The following is an 18,854-nucleotide window of genomic DNA, read 5'->3' as shown; positions in this document are numbered from 1 at the left end:
ATCACAAATTCTCTTCGTCTTATAACATTCAAAATCAGATGTTTAAGGGTTTCCACCAACAAGACTGACCCAAGTTTTAAACTGCTCAGGAAATTTGACAGCATCTGGGAAACGATGCATTGGAATCTCTGAAAATAATAAATAACATTATTAAATAAATTGAGTGACTATTAAAGCCATCAGATAAATTGTGATAACCTAGTGTTTTGACCTTTGGGCTAGTATTAGATTTTGGACTCATATATTGACTTTTCTCTTGATAAAAATGGTGTCAGAAGCCAGCACAGCTGTAAATTATTATTAAACCATATAAGTCAGGGGGAGTCTGAAGTCTGACAAAAGGTGATTTGAGGGATTGGAGTTTAATCTTTGGGGCAAGATACAGAAAACCGGTATATTTATAATAGTTTTAACCATGATTGCTAATTCAATCTACGGACCGGTAGTAGAACCTGAGAGTAGAACAAACCTTATATGATACTTTATTTATCACAAGATTAGTCAATAAACTATACTGTTAAGATTTAAGAGAATAATTTACTTACCACGGAGCGCACAACGTCTCGGCATTACACCAAAGTTCATGAATTCCACAAAAAAAAGTGTCTCTATCACAAAAAGGAAGGCAGCAAGGTGGAGGAACACAAGGCTCGACTTGACGCACTTACACTTCAATTTCAATACCAAAAATATGCAAAATGGAACACGAGAGCTACATACATGCGCAAAGTGCAAACGCTAGAAGTAGCCGCCATTTTATGACCAGTGGGCAGGTTTCAAAGCGAGTGACAGCTGACAAAGCTTTAATTTTGGGGCCAACTAACAGATGGCACTACAGTTTTCTGAAAACGTCACTATAAGGCGACTGTGGCTCATCAATCTAAGCCCCCCAAAAAAAATTTTTTTCTATTTTTGAATTTTCAATATCGCATATCGTTCCGCAAATCCAACCCGCTTGAATTCTGGAAGCACATAGCAAGTCTTCGTTCCAAAGGAGGTTTTGAGCCAACGGTAAAGTTCCAAGGTGACAGGTTTACGGGAGCTGCAGCTGCTGAGGCATTTGCCAGGTTCTTTGCAAGTGTGTATTCTACCGATATTCCCCAACTAAATACAGCACAAGCCAATAATAATGACACTTCTCATAATAGCAACTATGTAAATATACTTAAATTCACATCTCAGGATATTCTATATGGTATTAATAAATTAAAATCTTCCAGTTCAGTAGGACCCGACAGATTACCATCTTTTCTCTTCAATGGAAAACAACGCGTGTAACGCCTATACCGAAGAGTTCTGAAATCCGATGTTGAAAGTTATCGACCCATAGCAATTCTATCTTCACCAGCTAAAATATATGAAAATGTTCTCCACAGACTAATTTATTTACAGGTAGCTAAACTTCTTAATAATGCTCAGCATGGTTTTAGATGCAGAAGGTCAGTAAATTCAAACTTGTTAACATTAACAGAATTTATATCAACACAATTAGATGTCCTTTACCCCGTCAGTGGCTAAGCTGCCACAAAGCGCGTGGCGCAATGGCCAGTCTTACGCCGTCACATCTTACCTACGCCAAGGTCACAACGGGCTCGGGTTACACAGTAAAATTTATTGCTTTTGAAGTGTTTCGGCTTGTTTATAAAAACGAAAGTCAATGCTGTTGTTATTAAACAAGCTAGCGCTTTATTAGATAACATAAACAATAGATACTGCGTAATTTAAACAAATTTCGTTTGAAGTGTATGACAGCCCTGTCATGCATTTTTTATGATTTTTTTAGATTTACCTACAGATTACATTTCGATTATTACTAATGAATGTAGTAATTTTTTATAACTAATACATACTTCAAAGTTACTAATTTGTAATAGAATAGTTACTAAAACATTATAGATAACACAAAAAAGAATTTTTAAATCGACTGCTACCGACGGCATATCTCGTCGGTTGGCTCGGATACAACACTGGAAACCAGACGGGCTCTCGACCAGGCCTACCTTGCTTAAAGTTAGCCGGGGCTTAATAGATACCCCTCATATTCATAATGAGGTGATTTGATTGTATACACCTTACAATTATATTCGTAGTAGAAATCACCGTCTGCTGGCGGTACCCGCGTGTCGCACGGTAGCACGCATTGCGGCGCCCATGCCGCGAGTCTTGAAATTGTTTAATCACCTCGTAGAAGCCCGCCCTGATTGTGATCTATTTACTAATAGACTTGAAGTGTTGGTGCTGTTGCTACTCCAACTTTGTGAGTCCTCGCGTAATAGCGTCTAACAATAGTATAATGTACTTGATTATTGTAATTGGTGTTGTAACCGTTTTAATCAAAATAAATAAATTAATTAAATAAGTGTGCACGTAATAATATTGATAAAGAGTGGACACTCTTTATCAATATTTCCATGAAACTCAATGTAAACAAACTCCGAAGTGACAGCATGACAGAACAGATTGATCGACATTGTCATAATGATGTTTTATTTATTATTGACATTCCTATAAATCGCTGGGTTCAGCGGTCATTAGCCGGACTCTAATAATGAATTTTTATTATAATTATTTTGCAAAAGGCCGATGAATAATGTTAGTAAATTAAGCAGACCCATCTATGGTCTAATCGAAACGTGCGACCCATTATAATTCTACGTCAACACTGCGAGTCGTCGATCAGATAGAATCCAATTTAGTCATAGTCATGTGTGATCACGATTCACGAATCACGAGCTTCCAACCCTGCAGACTTAACAATTTTCCTGCAGCATATAAATTTAACTTTCATCCTCTTCTCTTTGTTAAGTTCAAACTTCAAAGAATATAGTTACTCTTCGCAGTTGCATTTTTTTGATAGTCGATACTCGATAGGTTGATAGTTTCGATAAATCTTATGAATTTAATAAACAATTCTAATTTAATTTATTTTTAATAAAATATAACTGGTAATTGTGATAAATTTATATTCGTTGTGTTCACACCACAAAATACGGAGACTATTTAGTCAAAAACCTTGATAATTAATTAAAAGCAGATATATCGCGACATTTTTTAAAAACATAATTATTTAGTGAGAATTATCAATTACTTTTTTTAGAGGATTAGTTTACAGTGCACCCCGCTGATGGATTAGTTACTAAGCCATGACGACAGACAAATGTAAGTATCATAGTTATTAAATAACGTTCACTATAACTAAACGACGAGATGATTACGAACCGGTATTCCCTTCCTCTGGTAAATGTAAACATAAAAATACCTTAGGTATTATCTAATGTTATGTTGCAATTATTTCGATACTGTTAACTTATAACATATGAATTGTATTGTAAATTAATTTGAGGCCAAGAATAGGTTTGTAATGTCCAAATTTATATTTGTACCTACTTAAAGGATGATGTGGGATTAGCAACCGTGCCTCCGGATATAACGCATCCAGCGCTCTACCCAAAGGCATAATCGCAGGTGTGAGGGAACTCACTTAAAAAATAAAAATCGTTGCACATTTAGAAACGTTAAATTAGTAATGTATCAACAAAACCTATTTTGGTAAATAATATTATGTTTCTAAACTATTTTATAGAACTATTATAAAAAGTCAGGCAAGTGTATTTATTAATATGATGATGAGTGTAGTGGGTTCACCTCACCCTAATGAAGGACCTCCAAATGGTCCCACACCGAAAAATCATGATTAAATCTAAAATTTTGATAATTTTAGGGCAACTGCATGTGGAGTAGATAGATAGATTGAAGAATATTAACAACTTCCGTTCTCATACTTTATAGATTTGCTACAGGATGTAAATTAACTAATGGTTTAAGAAATTTCAATTGTTCATTCATCAAAACTTTAAACAAAATTTTATGAATGATGTGAGTTCAAGTTTTATTTGTGTAATTAATCCCAGAAGCAAGGTTTATCACTTTAAAAACATAACAAATACTTCGTAGTATAAAACTTCATCATATCATCAATAGTTTGCCGAGCGGAGTGTCCAAATTTGACTTGTAAAGACAAATTTCTGATGCTATAATTACTTAAATTAGTAACATAATACATTATTAAGAATTAATGTACTTATTAATAACAATTATTACAATATTCATAGTATTTTTTGAAATAAACATACATATATGATATATATACTACTCTTATATATCAAACATATTCTTAAATTGGTTGTAGATTTTGAGTTTATCAATTACAAACAATTACTTTATAAATAATAGTCCTAGAATACAAGCACAATTATCAAACAATGATAATAAATTAAGATATTGTAAACTTAAGTGAAACATTTACATATTATATTTATTTATGATAGCCTTGTAACATATTTGATTTTATTTACCTGCCTATTGTTATTTACATAATTTATGATAATGATTTTATTAAAGTTGTCGCTAAACAAGTTTGCTTTATCTTATTTTCCAAGTTTCAATGTCACAATCAGTTTAAATACAGAATCCACTGGTACCATGTTGTCTGGTGTTCCACACGTTTTGTAAGGATGTCCTTACTTTACATGCTTACATCTCCGTTGTGGAATATGCTGGTGGCTAGAGTATTCTAAAAATACCAATATGTCATCCCATAGACGGACTGAAAAAAGAAATTACTGAAATGGTCCATAATTCAGTAATTAAAATGCAAAGAGTAGGAAATGTTAGTTTAGTATTTAGGTGGTAGGGATCAGGTCAAACAACTTTTTGTAATATTGTTCACAATAAATGCATTGTTTTCCTAACTGTAACGATGACTTATACCGATCTCCATTTACTGTGTGTATTTGGTGAGTTTCCACGTAAGCAAAGAGTAATCTTCGAAACTAATGAATCTATTTTAAATGTGCATAATATTATATTGATGAATATGCATAAACAGCATGCATAAAAAACTGAAAATGAAAAAAAAAATAAATACACAAGGCAACGATTTAACCAGTAACTCGCGAAATAATAAACAGAGAAATCAAAATTTTAGTTCAATGTTTTTTTTTCATATAAAATAGGCTTTTAGAAATACAAGAGCATTAAATAGAGACATGAGAAAGAGCATAAAGAAATACAGGTAACTTATTTTATTGACAGTTTTTCACGATAACGGGAACACTCCAACGGCAGTAATAGGCGCCGTTGTGGTACCCATAATCTAGCCGGCATCCTGTGCAAAGGAGCCTCCCACTGTTAGCATCTATTTTCAGCAACGCACGCACACTAAGCCAAAGTGACGGACGTATCGTGAGTGTAGACGTAGCTGTCATGCACACTAAAGTTATAAACCTGGCCTGTTGTCGTGCGTTGCCTAACAGCCGGCTCTATCTAGACGTACAATTTGTCTACGATCTTAAAGAACACTTTTATGCAAAAAAATTAAAACATAAACTCATTAAATTAAAAGGTAAATCCAATAAGAAGACGACGTAGACAAGGACTAAAACTTAACAGGACATAAGTTCTACCGAACTATTGATTTAGAATGAATTCTTAATCAGTAATTCTGTCGCCTTTACGCGGGCGAGACAAAAAAACAGTTCGATATGATATAACTTTGTATATCCTTATAACTGCAGCTCTGAATATACCAGTGGGAGGCTCCCTTGCACAGGATACCGGCTAGATTATGGGTACCACAACAGCGCCTATTTCTACCGTGAAGCAGTAATGCGTTACTGTATGTCGGTAGTGAAATTACTGGGCAAATGAGACTTAACATCTTATGTGTCAAGGTGACGAGCGCAATGGTAGGGTCGCTCAGAATTTTATGGGATTTTTCAAGAATCCTGAGCGGCACTGCAGTGTAATGGGCAGGGCGTATCAATTACCATCAGCTGAATGTCCTGCTCGTCTAGTTTGTATAAAAAACAATGATTCGTTCTCCGCTATATCGTCCTACAATATTAACCAATCACAACATCATTTTGGAAACCATCGTTTCCTATCGGATTTTGATTCAGATTAAATGTATAAAGTAGGTACTCTAATACTTGCTATATGCAAAAAGCGGCCAAGTGCGAGTCGGACTCGCCTATGAAGGGTTCCGTAGGAGCAAGTAATGTAATATATAAAATTCTCGTGTCGCGGTGTTTGTAGTTGTACTCCTCCGAAACGGGTTGACCGATTCTCATGAAATTTTGTGTGCATATTGGGTAGGTCTGAGAATCGGACAACATCTTTTTCATCCCCCTAAATGTTAAGGGTCGTCCACCCCAATTTATTTTTATTTTTAGATAAATCATTTTTTTTTTTACTTTTTTATGATACAACTTTAAAAAATACATACAACTTAAAATTTTGACCCGTCTACGATAAACACCTATTTTTCTATAGCGATTTTTATATTATTCTGTTACATCCACAGATCCGCAATAGGGTTGCGAGTTGGCAATGGATTTTTTTATTTATTACTTTATATGGCAATACAGCACAAATGAGCTCTCGTTCAAACCTATTTTCGGTGGAAATTTGCATTGTAATGTCCATCATATTTTTTTTTAGTTTTCTCATTCTCTTATTTTAGAAGTTACAGGGGGGGGGGGCACAAAATTTAATACTTTGGAAGTGTCTCTCGCGCAAACTATTCAGTTTATAAAAAAATGATATTAGCAACTTCAATATAATTTTTGACGACCTATGCATGCAGATATATGCATAGACCCTACACGTATGGGTTTGATGAAAAATAATTTTTGAGTTTCAGTTCTATGGATTTATTGATATATATATATTATATTTATTTATTGACTCCCAAAATTGATTGTTTTTTTTTTCTATTTTTGTGTGAAAATGTTAATGCGGTTCACAGAATAATACTACAACTAACTACTTACCAAGTTTCAACATTATAGTTCTGACAGTTTCGGAAAAAAGTGGGTGTGACATACACGGACAGACAGAACGAATCCATAGGGGTTCCGTTTTTGCCATTTGCCTACGGAATCCTAAAATGCAAAAGATACAGACACAGATAATGATAATATCTTATTTAAAAAATATATTGATCATGGTTATAAACCAACGAGAAAACAGTCAAGAACATTTGTATTAGAATATTGCTGCCAATTTTTCCAAGTAATAAATTATCGTTGCATTGCAACCACACGCGCTGGGTGACAACTTGTTTTTAAAATTGACATCTTCTTTATTTGAATACCTATATAATCTTTAATATATATAAATTACGTGACACGTTGTTTGTCCGCGATGGACTCCTAAACTGATGAACGGATTTAAATGGGGATTACTTGATGGAGTACAGTTTGGTCCAACTTGAGAGATAGGATAATTTTCATTTCGATTTGGGACCCATAATTATTTTTATTTTCAATATTTGTTTTGTATGGACATATTTTCTATGAGAGAATTTAGTGAGGCATGGTTTGACAGTTCCGCTGTGAAACAATTCATTATTACAACAGGAAGAAATATATTTTGCGAAATAATTCTTGATCTTATGAAATATTATTGACAAATTCATAAGAAATCAGTTTTTTATTTATTATGTACAGACCAAAGTCTGTTGAGTCTTCTAGTAACATATAAAAATATGTAATAATGACAATCGTTTAATATATAAAAAATAGCGACTTCAAACATGTATGTGCTATGAAACAAGTTAACTAAAAATTATCTCTACTACAAAATGAAGTTTTGTAATGAATTTTCAAATCATCCTTAACCGGCGGACATATGAAACAATACAATCAAATTGAAAACCTATACTCCTATTTTTGAAGTCGGTTTAATATTGCGTTTTTAGAACAATAAAGAAATATAATACTAATTTATTAGTCGGTATATTTAAATGTAATGGCAGTAAAGAAATTGACGATACTAAAGTTTTAAGACTAAAATGTAACAATTTCGCCTCTTTAACATGTTAAATAATTGAACGACAGCGGCGAATTGTGAGTTGGTATCAGGGGCGGGTATTGATCAGGGGGTTGGATGTGTGCGCAACCCTAGTACTGACGGAGCGGCCAAGAGGAAACCATGTGCCTTCACTCGCCGCTAATAATATAAATGATTTAACAGCGCAACCAATGTACGAATAGCCCGTGAGACACTCAGAACGATAACCTGTGTTGTGCGGCGCAGAAACATATGTATTGCCTCGTGATTTCTGATGTCCTAGTATATTTTCAGTGGCACGGTAGGCGTAGCCCAGATGTTTAATCACAAGTTGCCGACAGACTTTCCAATGCAAACGCTACGAAAGAAAACCAGCCCGTGCAAATGTGAGTGTTTTCCTTTCCGTAGCTAGTTAGCATCCCGGCTTCGTTGTCGCATGGTTCCATATCACCATTGTATTACCTCGCTGACTAGTGATCGTGCTTTTGAACAGAGGCCGAACCGGACGGTGCCGCGCTGAGCTGTTTAACTTAACTTTGTAAGATGCAGGTGTGTCATTTCCAGCACCTCTTGCGGCAGTTTGGTGAGTATGTACATACGCACATCACGCTTACCTTGTAAAAGTAGACTTTGTTGTTCTAATGTCCCCTTCACACTGATCTTGAAGTCAAATTTACTTTAATTATAACCCTTTCTACTATAGAAGGTATTTGTTTTATTGCCTCCTTGCTTGTGAAATAGAGTTTTACTTTTCTGATGTCTACTAATCTTCTAAATGACTTTTTGTTATAATTTTTACACTTTAGAAGTAGAATTTGTTGTAATAATAAACTAATTTAGAAGTAGTCTCTGTTGATACTAATTTCTGTAAATATGTGTGACTATTAACTATTGCAAAGCAGCAATTTTTTCCTTTTTATGTTAACAGCATGTTTCTTGTTTTATGTATTTGCAAAATAAATTCTTTTCGGCGATTTTAGAAGTGGCTTTGTCATAAAGTCTCTTCCATGCTAGGCTCGCCTCTTTGTTTAACTCAAACGACCTTGAAGTGTACAAACGAAACAGTTTGTTTTGCATAACGACGTATTTATGTCTCGGAAGATATCTGCGTCCTTCCGTGGTCACTCACACGTAAGATAAGAATGCTCGTTGTTCATTGTCGAACGTCTACGCACAATGCATATCCGTATTGATATCAACGAGGGCTGCACAAATGAGTTTCATGTCATTGACTTTCAGCCAAACTACTTTTTAGGTACCTATGATAATGAAATCTAGATACGAACACATTTTTATTATTGCATTTTTTTGGTTACACCTACCAATTAAGAGACGAAAAGAGTATTTAAACTATAAAGTTGAAACTTAAAAGAATTTGTTGCTATAAATTAAGCCCCTTATTCATAATAGTCTGCTAACTTAAAGCATTGCTAATTCTCACTCTGTCTTCTTCTATTGACCTAAGTCAGAATGAGAAAAAACACTCCTTAGAGGCTGTTTAAAGTTAGCGGACCATTATGAATAAGGGGGTAAATATTCTATTTTTAGGGTTCCGCATCAATTGGGACTCTATTTCGATGACTCTGTCGTCCGTCAGTCAGTGAGACTGTCAGAGGCCTGATAACAAAAAATAATTCAAAAATAAGATGGCGTATTTTTATTGAAAACACTTTAAAGAGGATTAAAACGCATGTGATTGTATTCAGAATTTAAATAAATTAATTAACCATAAAAATAATAATCATATTTTTTTTTTGTTTTTTTTTTGTTTCAGTGCTCATTTATATGCTACTATAATGTAAAATAATACAGCTTGAAAAAAGCTATTGCTATAGGTATTCAATTGAATAATTAATATAATGTAAGCAAATATATATAATATATTTAACCTTTTAAATTCGTAAATATGTAATTTTTGTTTAAATTGCCCAAATTTAAATAAGTCAGACTATAATATAGACGAGTTTTTTGTGTCACTCGGAAAGATTTTTGTTTTTCTTGATAAAAGTGCACTATGTCTATATTCCATGCAACCAGACAACCTCCGAATACAGAAGGGTTCCGTATATCTCCCTATAACTGTATCAGCTATTGGCATTTTAGCAAGAAAGTTCTGTAGTTGCAGAAAAAAATATTTAAAAATTTTTTTTAGCCAGCAATGTAATGCAATAATAACCTACATACATAACAAGGGTCAACGGCCCCTGTACAACGTTTTAAATGCAGTCAGCTGTTGCGGCGAAATACATTTCTGCTTTTTTATAATTTTGGGGACTATAACTAGGGATAATTACATAGTTATATGGATTAGATAGATATTAAAAACGGATTGGATTGCATTTTTATTCTAAAAAAAAATAAAAATAATCTGCACTACAATTTTTTTTTTGGAAATTTCAGTGCAGAATAAATAAATAAATAAAAGAACATTCAGAATCATGGTCTCTTTTATAATGTAGTTTTTTACAACCTGTATAATATATTCTAAGATACAAATGATTTAAGTTTTCTTTAGTGTTAATTCCGCCAATATTTGTTCTTAAACAATTCGACACGTGTTTCGCCTCTACACGAGGCATCCTCAGGACGTGTTGTCTCGCCAAAATCTGCCACGAGACTTGAAGTCTCGTGTACAAATATTGGCTCGTGTATAAATTTGTATAATTATGGATTTCCGCAAAGTAACGCCTACTTCGTATTACGTTTACGACCGCGACGATTGAGCGACGTTATAAATGTTGGCTTATTCTCATACCTACCCTATACCAATGCACATTAAATTTCATACAAATCGGTTCATCAGTTCGGAGGAGTTTGGTAACAAACACCGGGACACGAGAATTTTATATATTATTAGATATAATATGCGTAAGTTGGTTACTTTAAATCTTAGAATTATATTTTTACGATTAAGTTTAGATAGCTCTACCCGTTTGTTAATTTAATGTCGCCTTGTCATGTCATGTCATTATAAAGCCCATACTACATTGATACATACGCTTACAACGCTCCGGATATTGAGGGGCTTGTGCACCAATGTTGTGAAAAATGACGGCAATGTGAATAAATTAAGAATCTTATAGTGAAATCGCCACATATTTTATTTAAAATAAACCAGTTTAGTAAATGAAAATAAATGTGATATTTTTGTTATTAAATTTAAGGATATGGTATAGTTTATATTAAATTCCATATGGCATCTTATTCGTTGTTGGTTGATAAGATGTCTGTGAGACAACATATTAATGTCACATCTAGTACATTCTTATTTAGATATCATTGGTTCATAAGTCATACGCACCTATTACACTTAACTGAATTTAGTCGTCTAAAGGAGGATGGCGAGAATGCATGTATTTTGGGACCCACTGAAAGAAGTGACGTACATCATGGAAACTTATTAATAATTGTAGAACGTAACAAAACTAAGAAAAAAGTAAGCAAGTCTAAAAAAGTGGAAGATAAAAGATATACCTAAAAGTAAAATAAACTTAAAATTAATAATTAATATCTATTGTTCAATCATTAATTTGTATCTTATGTCTATTCCTAGTTACTGTCTGCTAAAAGATAACATAATTTAAATGTGGAAGGTTGGCCAGCATCTAATATTATTAAGGATTTTCATTTTTTTTTCAAGCAGGTATTGAATCTTTTAAAGATACTTACCTACTGGTTTTAGTATCAAAAAAATAATAGTTTAAAAAAAAACTAAAAAGCACGCTTTATATAAAATTCAACTAAAAAATAGAAAATAAATTTAAATTGAAAATAGTGTAAAAAAATATATATTTTACTGTAAAAAAAAGCATGGGATGTAGAAGAATTATTATTTTAATAATATCTTAAAAAGCACCCCACGCTTTTTTTACAATAAAAATATATTTTTTTTACACTATTTTCAATTTATATTTATTTCCTATTTTTTAGTTGAATTTTATATAAAGCGTGCTCTTTAGTTTTTTTAACTATTATTTATTTTTCATTTTTTGGTCAAATTAGTGTAATGTCATCGGTCCTCGATAAATCTACAAAGTTTGAACGAAATCTAGCCGTTTAAAGTGGGTCAAAATCGCGCCCAAAGAAGTTTGTTACAAACATACAGGTGAAGCTAATATAAAGCGTATAAAAACGCGCGTATTAGTAATGAATTACTGACTAGAGTAGGTATATATAGTTTGATGGTGTCGGAACATCCATTTAAAAAATGACTGTCATGTCAAAAAAAGTAGATGTCAAAATAATCAATTGCGCAAAACGTTCCGTTAGTGCAAGATGACTTATTTTTTGAATAAATCTTTAAAAAATCCCATAACTTAGTGCCTTAATATTTTTCTGTATAAATATCGTATAAACTTAAGTTTATAATTAATATAAACTTGTACTTGTACAATGCTTCCTTAATTTTTAAATTACGTGGGTCCATTCTCGCCATCCTCCTTTAGTCCTAAGTATAATCGCATTCAGCCACCTAGCTTCCTAAATTCAGAAGTAAGGATGGTTTCTGAATGACTGAATCACTTAGAAGCCTAATTGGAAACGCATTTAGGAAAGTGTAATCGCATTTAGTTACTGATTTCAGTCGCTAGTGGCTCTTCGTGCGTGGAGGACGTATCTAAGTTTTATGTTCCCGAATAATAGTAATAGCCTAAACAAGTTTCTGTCAGTAGGGCTTGGGATATTAAAGAAATGAAATTTAAATCTTGATATGAATTACCTGTTGCAAGAAATCTTAGTGTTACGATCAATTTTTCTTTTGCACTAATACTGTCTCGTAGGAGTAGTAGTAGTATCTAATAGATATAGAATCTTGCTTTTGAATAAACGGTGTCACAAGATTTAATTTTATTATGTCAAACGATCTCGAATCTATTCGTAGATCATTTCTGAAGCGTGCTAATTCTAAAACACTTACTCTCTTTGTAATGTTTGCTAACTTTCACCCATGATTTTCATTTTCTTTTTTCAATTTTATTTGAGCCAACGGCCAGGGCTAGGCAAAGGCCAATTATTTCTTGCCTGGACAACAGTGGAGCCATCCTCGTACTTATACGACACGTCCGAACTCGACGCGCTTTAAGGCGACACTAAATGCCGGCGACCTTGAGCGATGTGAGTTCACGGCTCCTATGTAACAAAGCCAATATTTTCAAAATTCTTGGGTCGAAAATGTAACATTTTAACAGGCGCAAACTGCTTACAATCCTCATTATTGATTACTAATCTGAATAAATGTACCAACATAAAAAACTAAAATCTATAAGAACAACTTTTATGATAGTAGTATACTAAACAAATGCATGATGCCGAGAAAAAACTTGCTTAACTGTAAAGAAAACTGGTAGTTCATAATAGCTCTGGAGTGCTAACTTTAACCAGCAATAAGCATTAGCAACCTACAAGTAAGACTTAAGGGTATGTGCAACAGGATAAAGTAGTGTTCATAGCTCGAAATCCTATATTTTCACCACAAAACTTGTCTAAAAACACCTTGTTTGCATGTTTTCTGTTTACCCTTCGCCTTAATTGGTGACTGATTCAATATCTAAATTTAGGACAGTGTGATCGGAAGCTTCTTATATGTTTCTAAATTTGCTTCTGAATTTAGATGACTAAATTCAGTCAAGTGTAATTACCGCAATACACTTTCACAAGGTTTCAGGTTCTATACATTTGAAATAAACACGTCTGAAACAGCGTGAAAGTATCATAAAAGGTCTAATCTGTACTAATAAATAGAGGGCCGGTTTTTTTCTTTCGGTCTTACTGCGAAATCTACCGAACCGATCGAAATAGTACTTATACAGTAGGATGCAGCGGGTTTTGGAGAAGGGTTTAGTGTACGATGTGTTGGTGATTACTTGTTATTATCCGGAACCTATATTTTTTTTATTTTGAAATAACTATATATTCGCAATAGAAATAATTCAGTCAATGACATTTCATTACATTTGACAATTATTCATACAATGAGCGTGAGTTACTTAATTTATATGGCAAAACAATGTATGCCGGGTCAGTACTTATCACTCAAATAATTAAAAAAAAATAATAGTTAAAAAAAAACTAAAAAGCACGCTTTATATAAAATTCAACTAAAAAATAGAGAATAAATTTAAATTGAAAATAGTGTAAAAAATATATTTTATTGTAAAAAAAAACGTGGGGTGTAGAAGAATTATTATTTTAATAATATCTTAAAAAGCATCCCACGCTTTTTTTTACAATAAAATATATTTTTTTTACACTATTTTCAATTTAAATTTATTTTCTATTTTTTAGTTAAATTTTATATAAAGCGTGCTTTTTAGTTTTTTTTAAGTATTTTTCATTTTTTAGTTAAATTTTCATAAAAAGCGTATTTTTAAAACTATCAAGTACTTTAACATCAATTCCTGCCTTATCGACTATAGATGAAAATTATATAAATTTACAAAAATCATATTTTGCTAATTGAAAAATTGAATAATTTTATCAAATTAGTGTAATGTCATCGGTCCTCGATAAATCTACAAAGTTTGAGCGAAATCTAGCCGTTTAAGGTGGGTCAAAATCGCGCCCGAAGAAGTCGGTTACAAACATACAAACATACATACAAAGGTGAAGCTAATATAAAGCGTATAATAACTAACAATGTCTCTTGAAGTCAGAATCTTGTCATCCTCTACTGCCACTATAACCAGAGGCGGCCCTGTTAATTTCTACCCATTGCGAGGCCCTTAGTACTTTGTGAAAAGTATGTGATACTACAGTAGATCTAGTTGTGGTGTTTAGGTATTTGAGGTCGTTTGAGGAGAAATGCTAAATATATTCATCAAATACTTACTGCATAATGAATTTTTCAATTTTGTTTTAAATAGTGAATTATTAGTTGACTAACTTTATTTTAATTTACCGTTAATTTATAACCTTAATAAGTAATTAAGGATCAAAATCCAAAGTTTTAATACAAATAATAAAAAAGTATCGTTAAAAAATCTTTATTTTTTTTTTAATTTGCTTGGGTTGTTGCGCGAGGCCCCTGTAAGAGCGAGGCCCCGGGCCCCGGTCGCCACCCCTTAAGGCCGCCACTGCCTATAACTCCACATATTCTGGCCATCCGATTTCGTATACATGCCAAGACAGGTCGTTGACTGCACCTAAATTGCCGCCTCTTTGCCAACTCATAAAATCCAAGCATTGTTTACTGAATGGATCTACAAACTCAAGATTAACATCTACACACGAATATAAAAATCTTTTTTCTATGTCATATGAAAATAATTGTAATAATAATAATATTGTCATATGAATATCTAAATGATCGGACAGCCTGGGACTAGATTGTGATTATTTTATAGCGATAGAAATGATTTTTATTGAAAAGAGCGCAAAAAAAGAATGCTGGTAGAGTTTCTTGCGCCGCTTCTTCTCTCTCAGAGCGCCATTTATTTCCGAAGCGGTATGGTATATTAGAAATGACATCAAAAATAATTCTAAAGGAATCAATTTTGAGAAAATAAATGCCTTTTATGCCTTTTAATTTCTCTTTGGTAAAATTATTATCGATATATCGATTGGCAATTCACGGCTAACTACAATTTTTGCACTGCACATTAAGTTAGTAGCCTAGAAGTACTAATTCTTGGATAATCGTTTAGTATCTTACAATCTATAAAAACCAATGATGTCCTGTACATATATAAGGATATATAATAATCTATACTTCTATACTACTATTATAAAGAGGAAAGATTTGATTGTTTGTTTGTTTGCATTGAATAGGCTCCGCAACTACTGAACCGATTTGAATAATTCTTTCACTGTTGGGAAGCTACATTATCCCCGGGTGTTATAGGCTATATTAAATTTTCAAAAAATTAGGGATCCCTACTAAAAGTCCAGCTATGTAAAAATACGTACGCGAACGACATCGCTGGGTATCGACTAGTATAATATAATTTGACACAAATTATCTTGCCCCAAACTAGGCATACTCTCTACAATGGGTCCAAGACAACGATATAATTAATACATTATACTTACTTAAACATTCATAAATACATATAAACATTCATGACTCTGAAACAAACATCCATATTCATCATATAAATGTTTGCACCTACTGGGATTCGAACCCGGGATCTCTAGCGCGGTAGGCAGGATCAATAACCACTGGGCTATATAAGGACATATCATTCGCAGTCTGATACCGGAACGGCAACAGTGTGCTTAAAGGCACCTTTAAGCACACTTTTCGCCCAAGTCGTGTGTCAACTGTCACTGTTCGAATCGAACCTGAACTGAATTAATGTTTTACATTGCTGCTTATTGGCCAAGAATATTTTAAACAACTGGAGTAAATGCGGCAATGTATGGATAAAGCAGTCGAAGCTTAATATGGTGCAATTTGGCATGTTCCATATTTCGGTTTTAATTTAATACGAAGTGATATGAAACACACTAACGGCCGTTCCCAATATTCAGTCTATCTCTTACTTGAGATAAAAATCGTAACTATCGTTGACTTTTCTTTCCCAATAAACTTATCGACGGTAACCCACCTTATCTATGCACGCTGTCTGTCAATGGGACGACGTATAGCCTACCAGCGATATAAAGTTTGTATGGAAATCGGAATTCACGTGTCCCAATATAACGGCCGTTCCCAATATACTATCTACATATTGAGATAAATTACTACCTTCTACTGTCAGTAATTAGCTGTCAATAATCTAAGCTGTACCAATATACCCGGTAAGTCATTCTTATCGCCTTATATTGGGACGACGGTGAGTTACCGTCGATAAGTTTATTGGGACAGAAAAGTCAACGATAGATACGATTTTTATCTCAAGTAAGAGATACCTAGACTGAATATTGGGAACGGCCGTTAAATCGCAAGTTCACCAATGATTTCCAGCACCGCAGGCAGCGAGTGTTTGACATTAAAACTGTATCCAAATACTCAATGCCGCCAATGTTAGTGTCAGAGAGCATGCCTACCATATCACGTATAGTTTTCTACGCTCCTCTCGCAGATAAGAATGATCCGGGCCGATTTCTGGGCGAGGGGGTGTCGTTTCGGGCCAAGTTGATAGGAGTGCTGGAGGTGCCGGAGGCGCGGGGCGACAGGATGTGCCAGGAGGCGCTCTCCGACCTGAAGATGGCGATCCGAGCGGCCGGGGAGCACAAGCAACGGATCCAGGTCCACGTGGCCATCGACGGACTGCGCTTAAGGGATGATAAAACCGGGGTAAGTACTAAGTACAACACACTGTAACACCATACGTAAAAAAACCGACTTTAAAAACTAAAATGTAAAATCTACATAAGTACATATATAATGAAAATGATCTTAGTCTGAGGCTCAATCACGCCTAAACCACTGATCGTATCGACATGAAACCATTTATCCTATAAGGTTTATGGCTACTTACTTTTTTTGTATTTGTAAAAAGATGAATAAGATTTAATTTATTTCCTTTTAAAATACGTCCAGCGAAGCGGACGGGAACGGCTAGTGTAAATATAAATTAATAATGTTTTCATCTACATATTTAAAACAATGTCATCTATATATAATTATGTAATGAAAATGGTCTTATATATATATCAACGTTCCTCCCTTTTAAATTTTGCAGCGAGGCGGGCTGGAACGGCTAGTGGCTTAATAAAGATTTAATTTAATGTATCTCTTCGATTTACGATTTACTAAAAAGTTTGACTAATAAACCATATTCAAAAATCCATGAATGTGGTACTAGTTATTTATTCAACTGTTGTGTAATAAGGGGTATTAAAACACGAATGTGGGTTTAATTAATGTGATAATAGTATCACATGAGTGTTTTAATATCTAATTATTATCAACAGTTGCATACAAGACTTTATCTACACTCATAAGATGAATCCTCTATAAAAGATTCTGAAACAGCTTACTGCTAACATTAAAAAAGCCAGTCCTAGTAACCATAATATCATCCAAAGGAGTGTTATTATGAAAAAGGGATGATGTGTAATGTTGTACTGAATTTCATTACAACACTCGTTTGGATGATGTAATGGTTATTAAGACATTGGGTGTTTTAATGTGGGCAATAAGCTGTTTTAGAATCTTTAATAGAGGATTTAAAGCATGGGTGTAGATAAAATTATTCAAAACTAAAATTTCTATTCTATTAAGGGCATCGTCGATAGCCTGAAAAACTAATGTTATTACTGAACATTTTTTAAGTGAATTTGAAAGGCGATGAGGCGAGACTGTATCTGCATAATAAAATGTTTTCCAGTTCACTGGCTGAATATATGTGTTAAAGAAAAATTATGATAAAATGATATAAATAGTCGACATTGTAAAATTATAAACACAATATGATGCACAGGCAACATTGAAACTGAACCGAAGTACCCTTGGAGTACACCCTGACCAGATGTTGAGTTCATTCGTTCGTAAAAATCTATATGAAGGCCAACAAGTTTATTGACTGGGAAACGTACAAAGGAAATGCAATATATTACAATTATTCAAACAAAACAAAATAACTATATTTACAATACTATGATTACATAAAATTAAAACTATCACTACGGGGAAGCGTACCAAGAATACTGGCAGCATTTCCACGTTGGATAACTAGCTTGACGTTGACCGAAATAGCTGCCAGTGCTTGGATTGCCAGTAGCCCTATTGAGGCGAGAAGATAGTACTTTATACATTCTCAGCGCCTCTGTGCCTACGGGCCAAGTGTCTCGAAACCAAACGGCATAAAGATATAAGACTCATTGAGACCGACATATTTGCGACGCTTGCTGTCTTCGGCATTCGAAGCAGCAGCCCCGGCACCAACTGACGTAACTTGGACATGGGAAGGAGCCAGAATGTCGACGCAAGTCGCGTCCCAGACCAGCGCCCTTCCCCGTGCCCAAGCCACCAGAGTCATTCCGTCAGGACCCTTGCCATCGCGGCGGGTAATACCATTTGGTTCTAAAACGGCTGCTATGTAAATGGTTTTAAATGC

At 33.9% G+C, this 18,854-nt stretch overlaps 1 protein-coding gene across 3 annotated transcripts in view; it reads left to right on the top strand.

Annotated features, from left to right (window-relative positions):
• The first annotated feature begins 2,877 nt into the window (after positions 1-2,877).
• The window catches only part of LOC126972002 (protein disabled), a 61,072-nt gene continuing 45,095 nt past the window's right edge, over positions 2,878-18,854 (top strand). The window contains exons 1-3 of one of the 3 annotated variants that reach the window (XM_050818525.1): positions 2,878-3,159; positions 8,149-8,240; positions 16,875-17,089. In XM_050818525.1, coding sequence (XP_050674482.1) covers positions 8,171-8,240; positions 16,875-17,089 — 285 coding nt within the window. In that variant the 5' untranslated portion in view covers positions 2,878-3,159; positions 8,149-8,170. Of the gene's footprint in view, positions 3,160-7,985; positions 8,241-16,853; positions 17,090-18,854 lie in introns of those variants that run through there. The other 2 variants (XM_050818528.1, XM_050818526.1) reach the window with 2 other exon arrangements.

The sequence above is a fragment of the Leptidea sinapis genome, chromosome 25 (assembly GCF_905404315.1).
Source record: "Leptidea sinapis chromosome 25, ilLepSina1.1, whole genome shotgun sequence".
Classification (NCBI taxonomy): domain Eukaryota; kingdom Metazoa; phylum Arthropoda; class Insecta; order Lepidoptera; family Pieridae; genus Leptidea; species Leptidea sinapis.
Note: the sequence above shows the minus strand (reverse complement) of the source record. Positions and strands in the feature narration are given on the sequence as shown.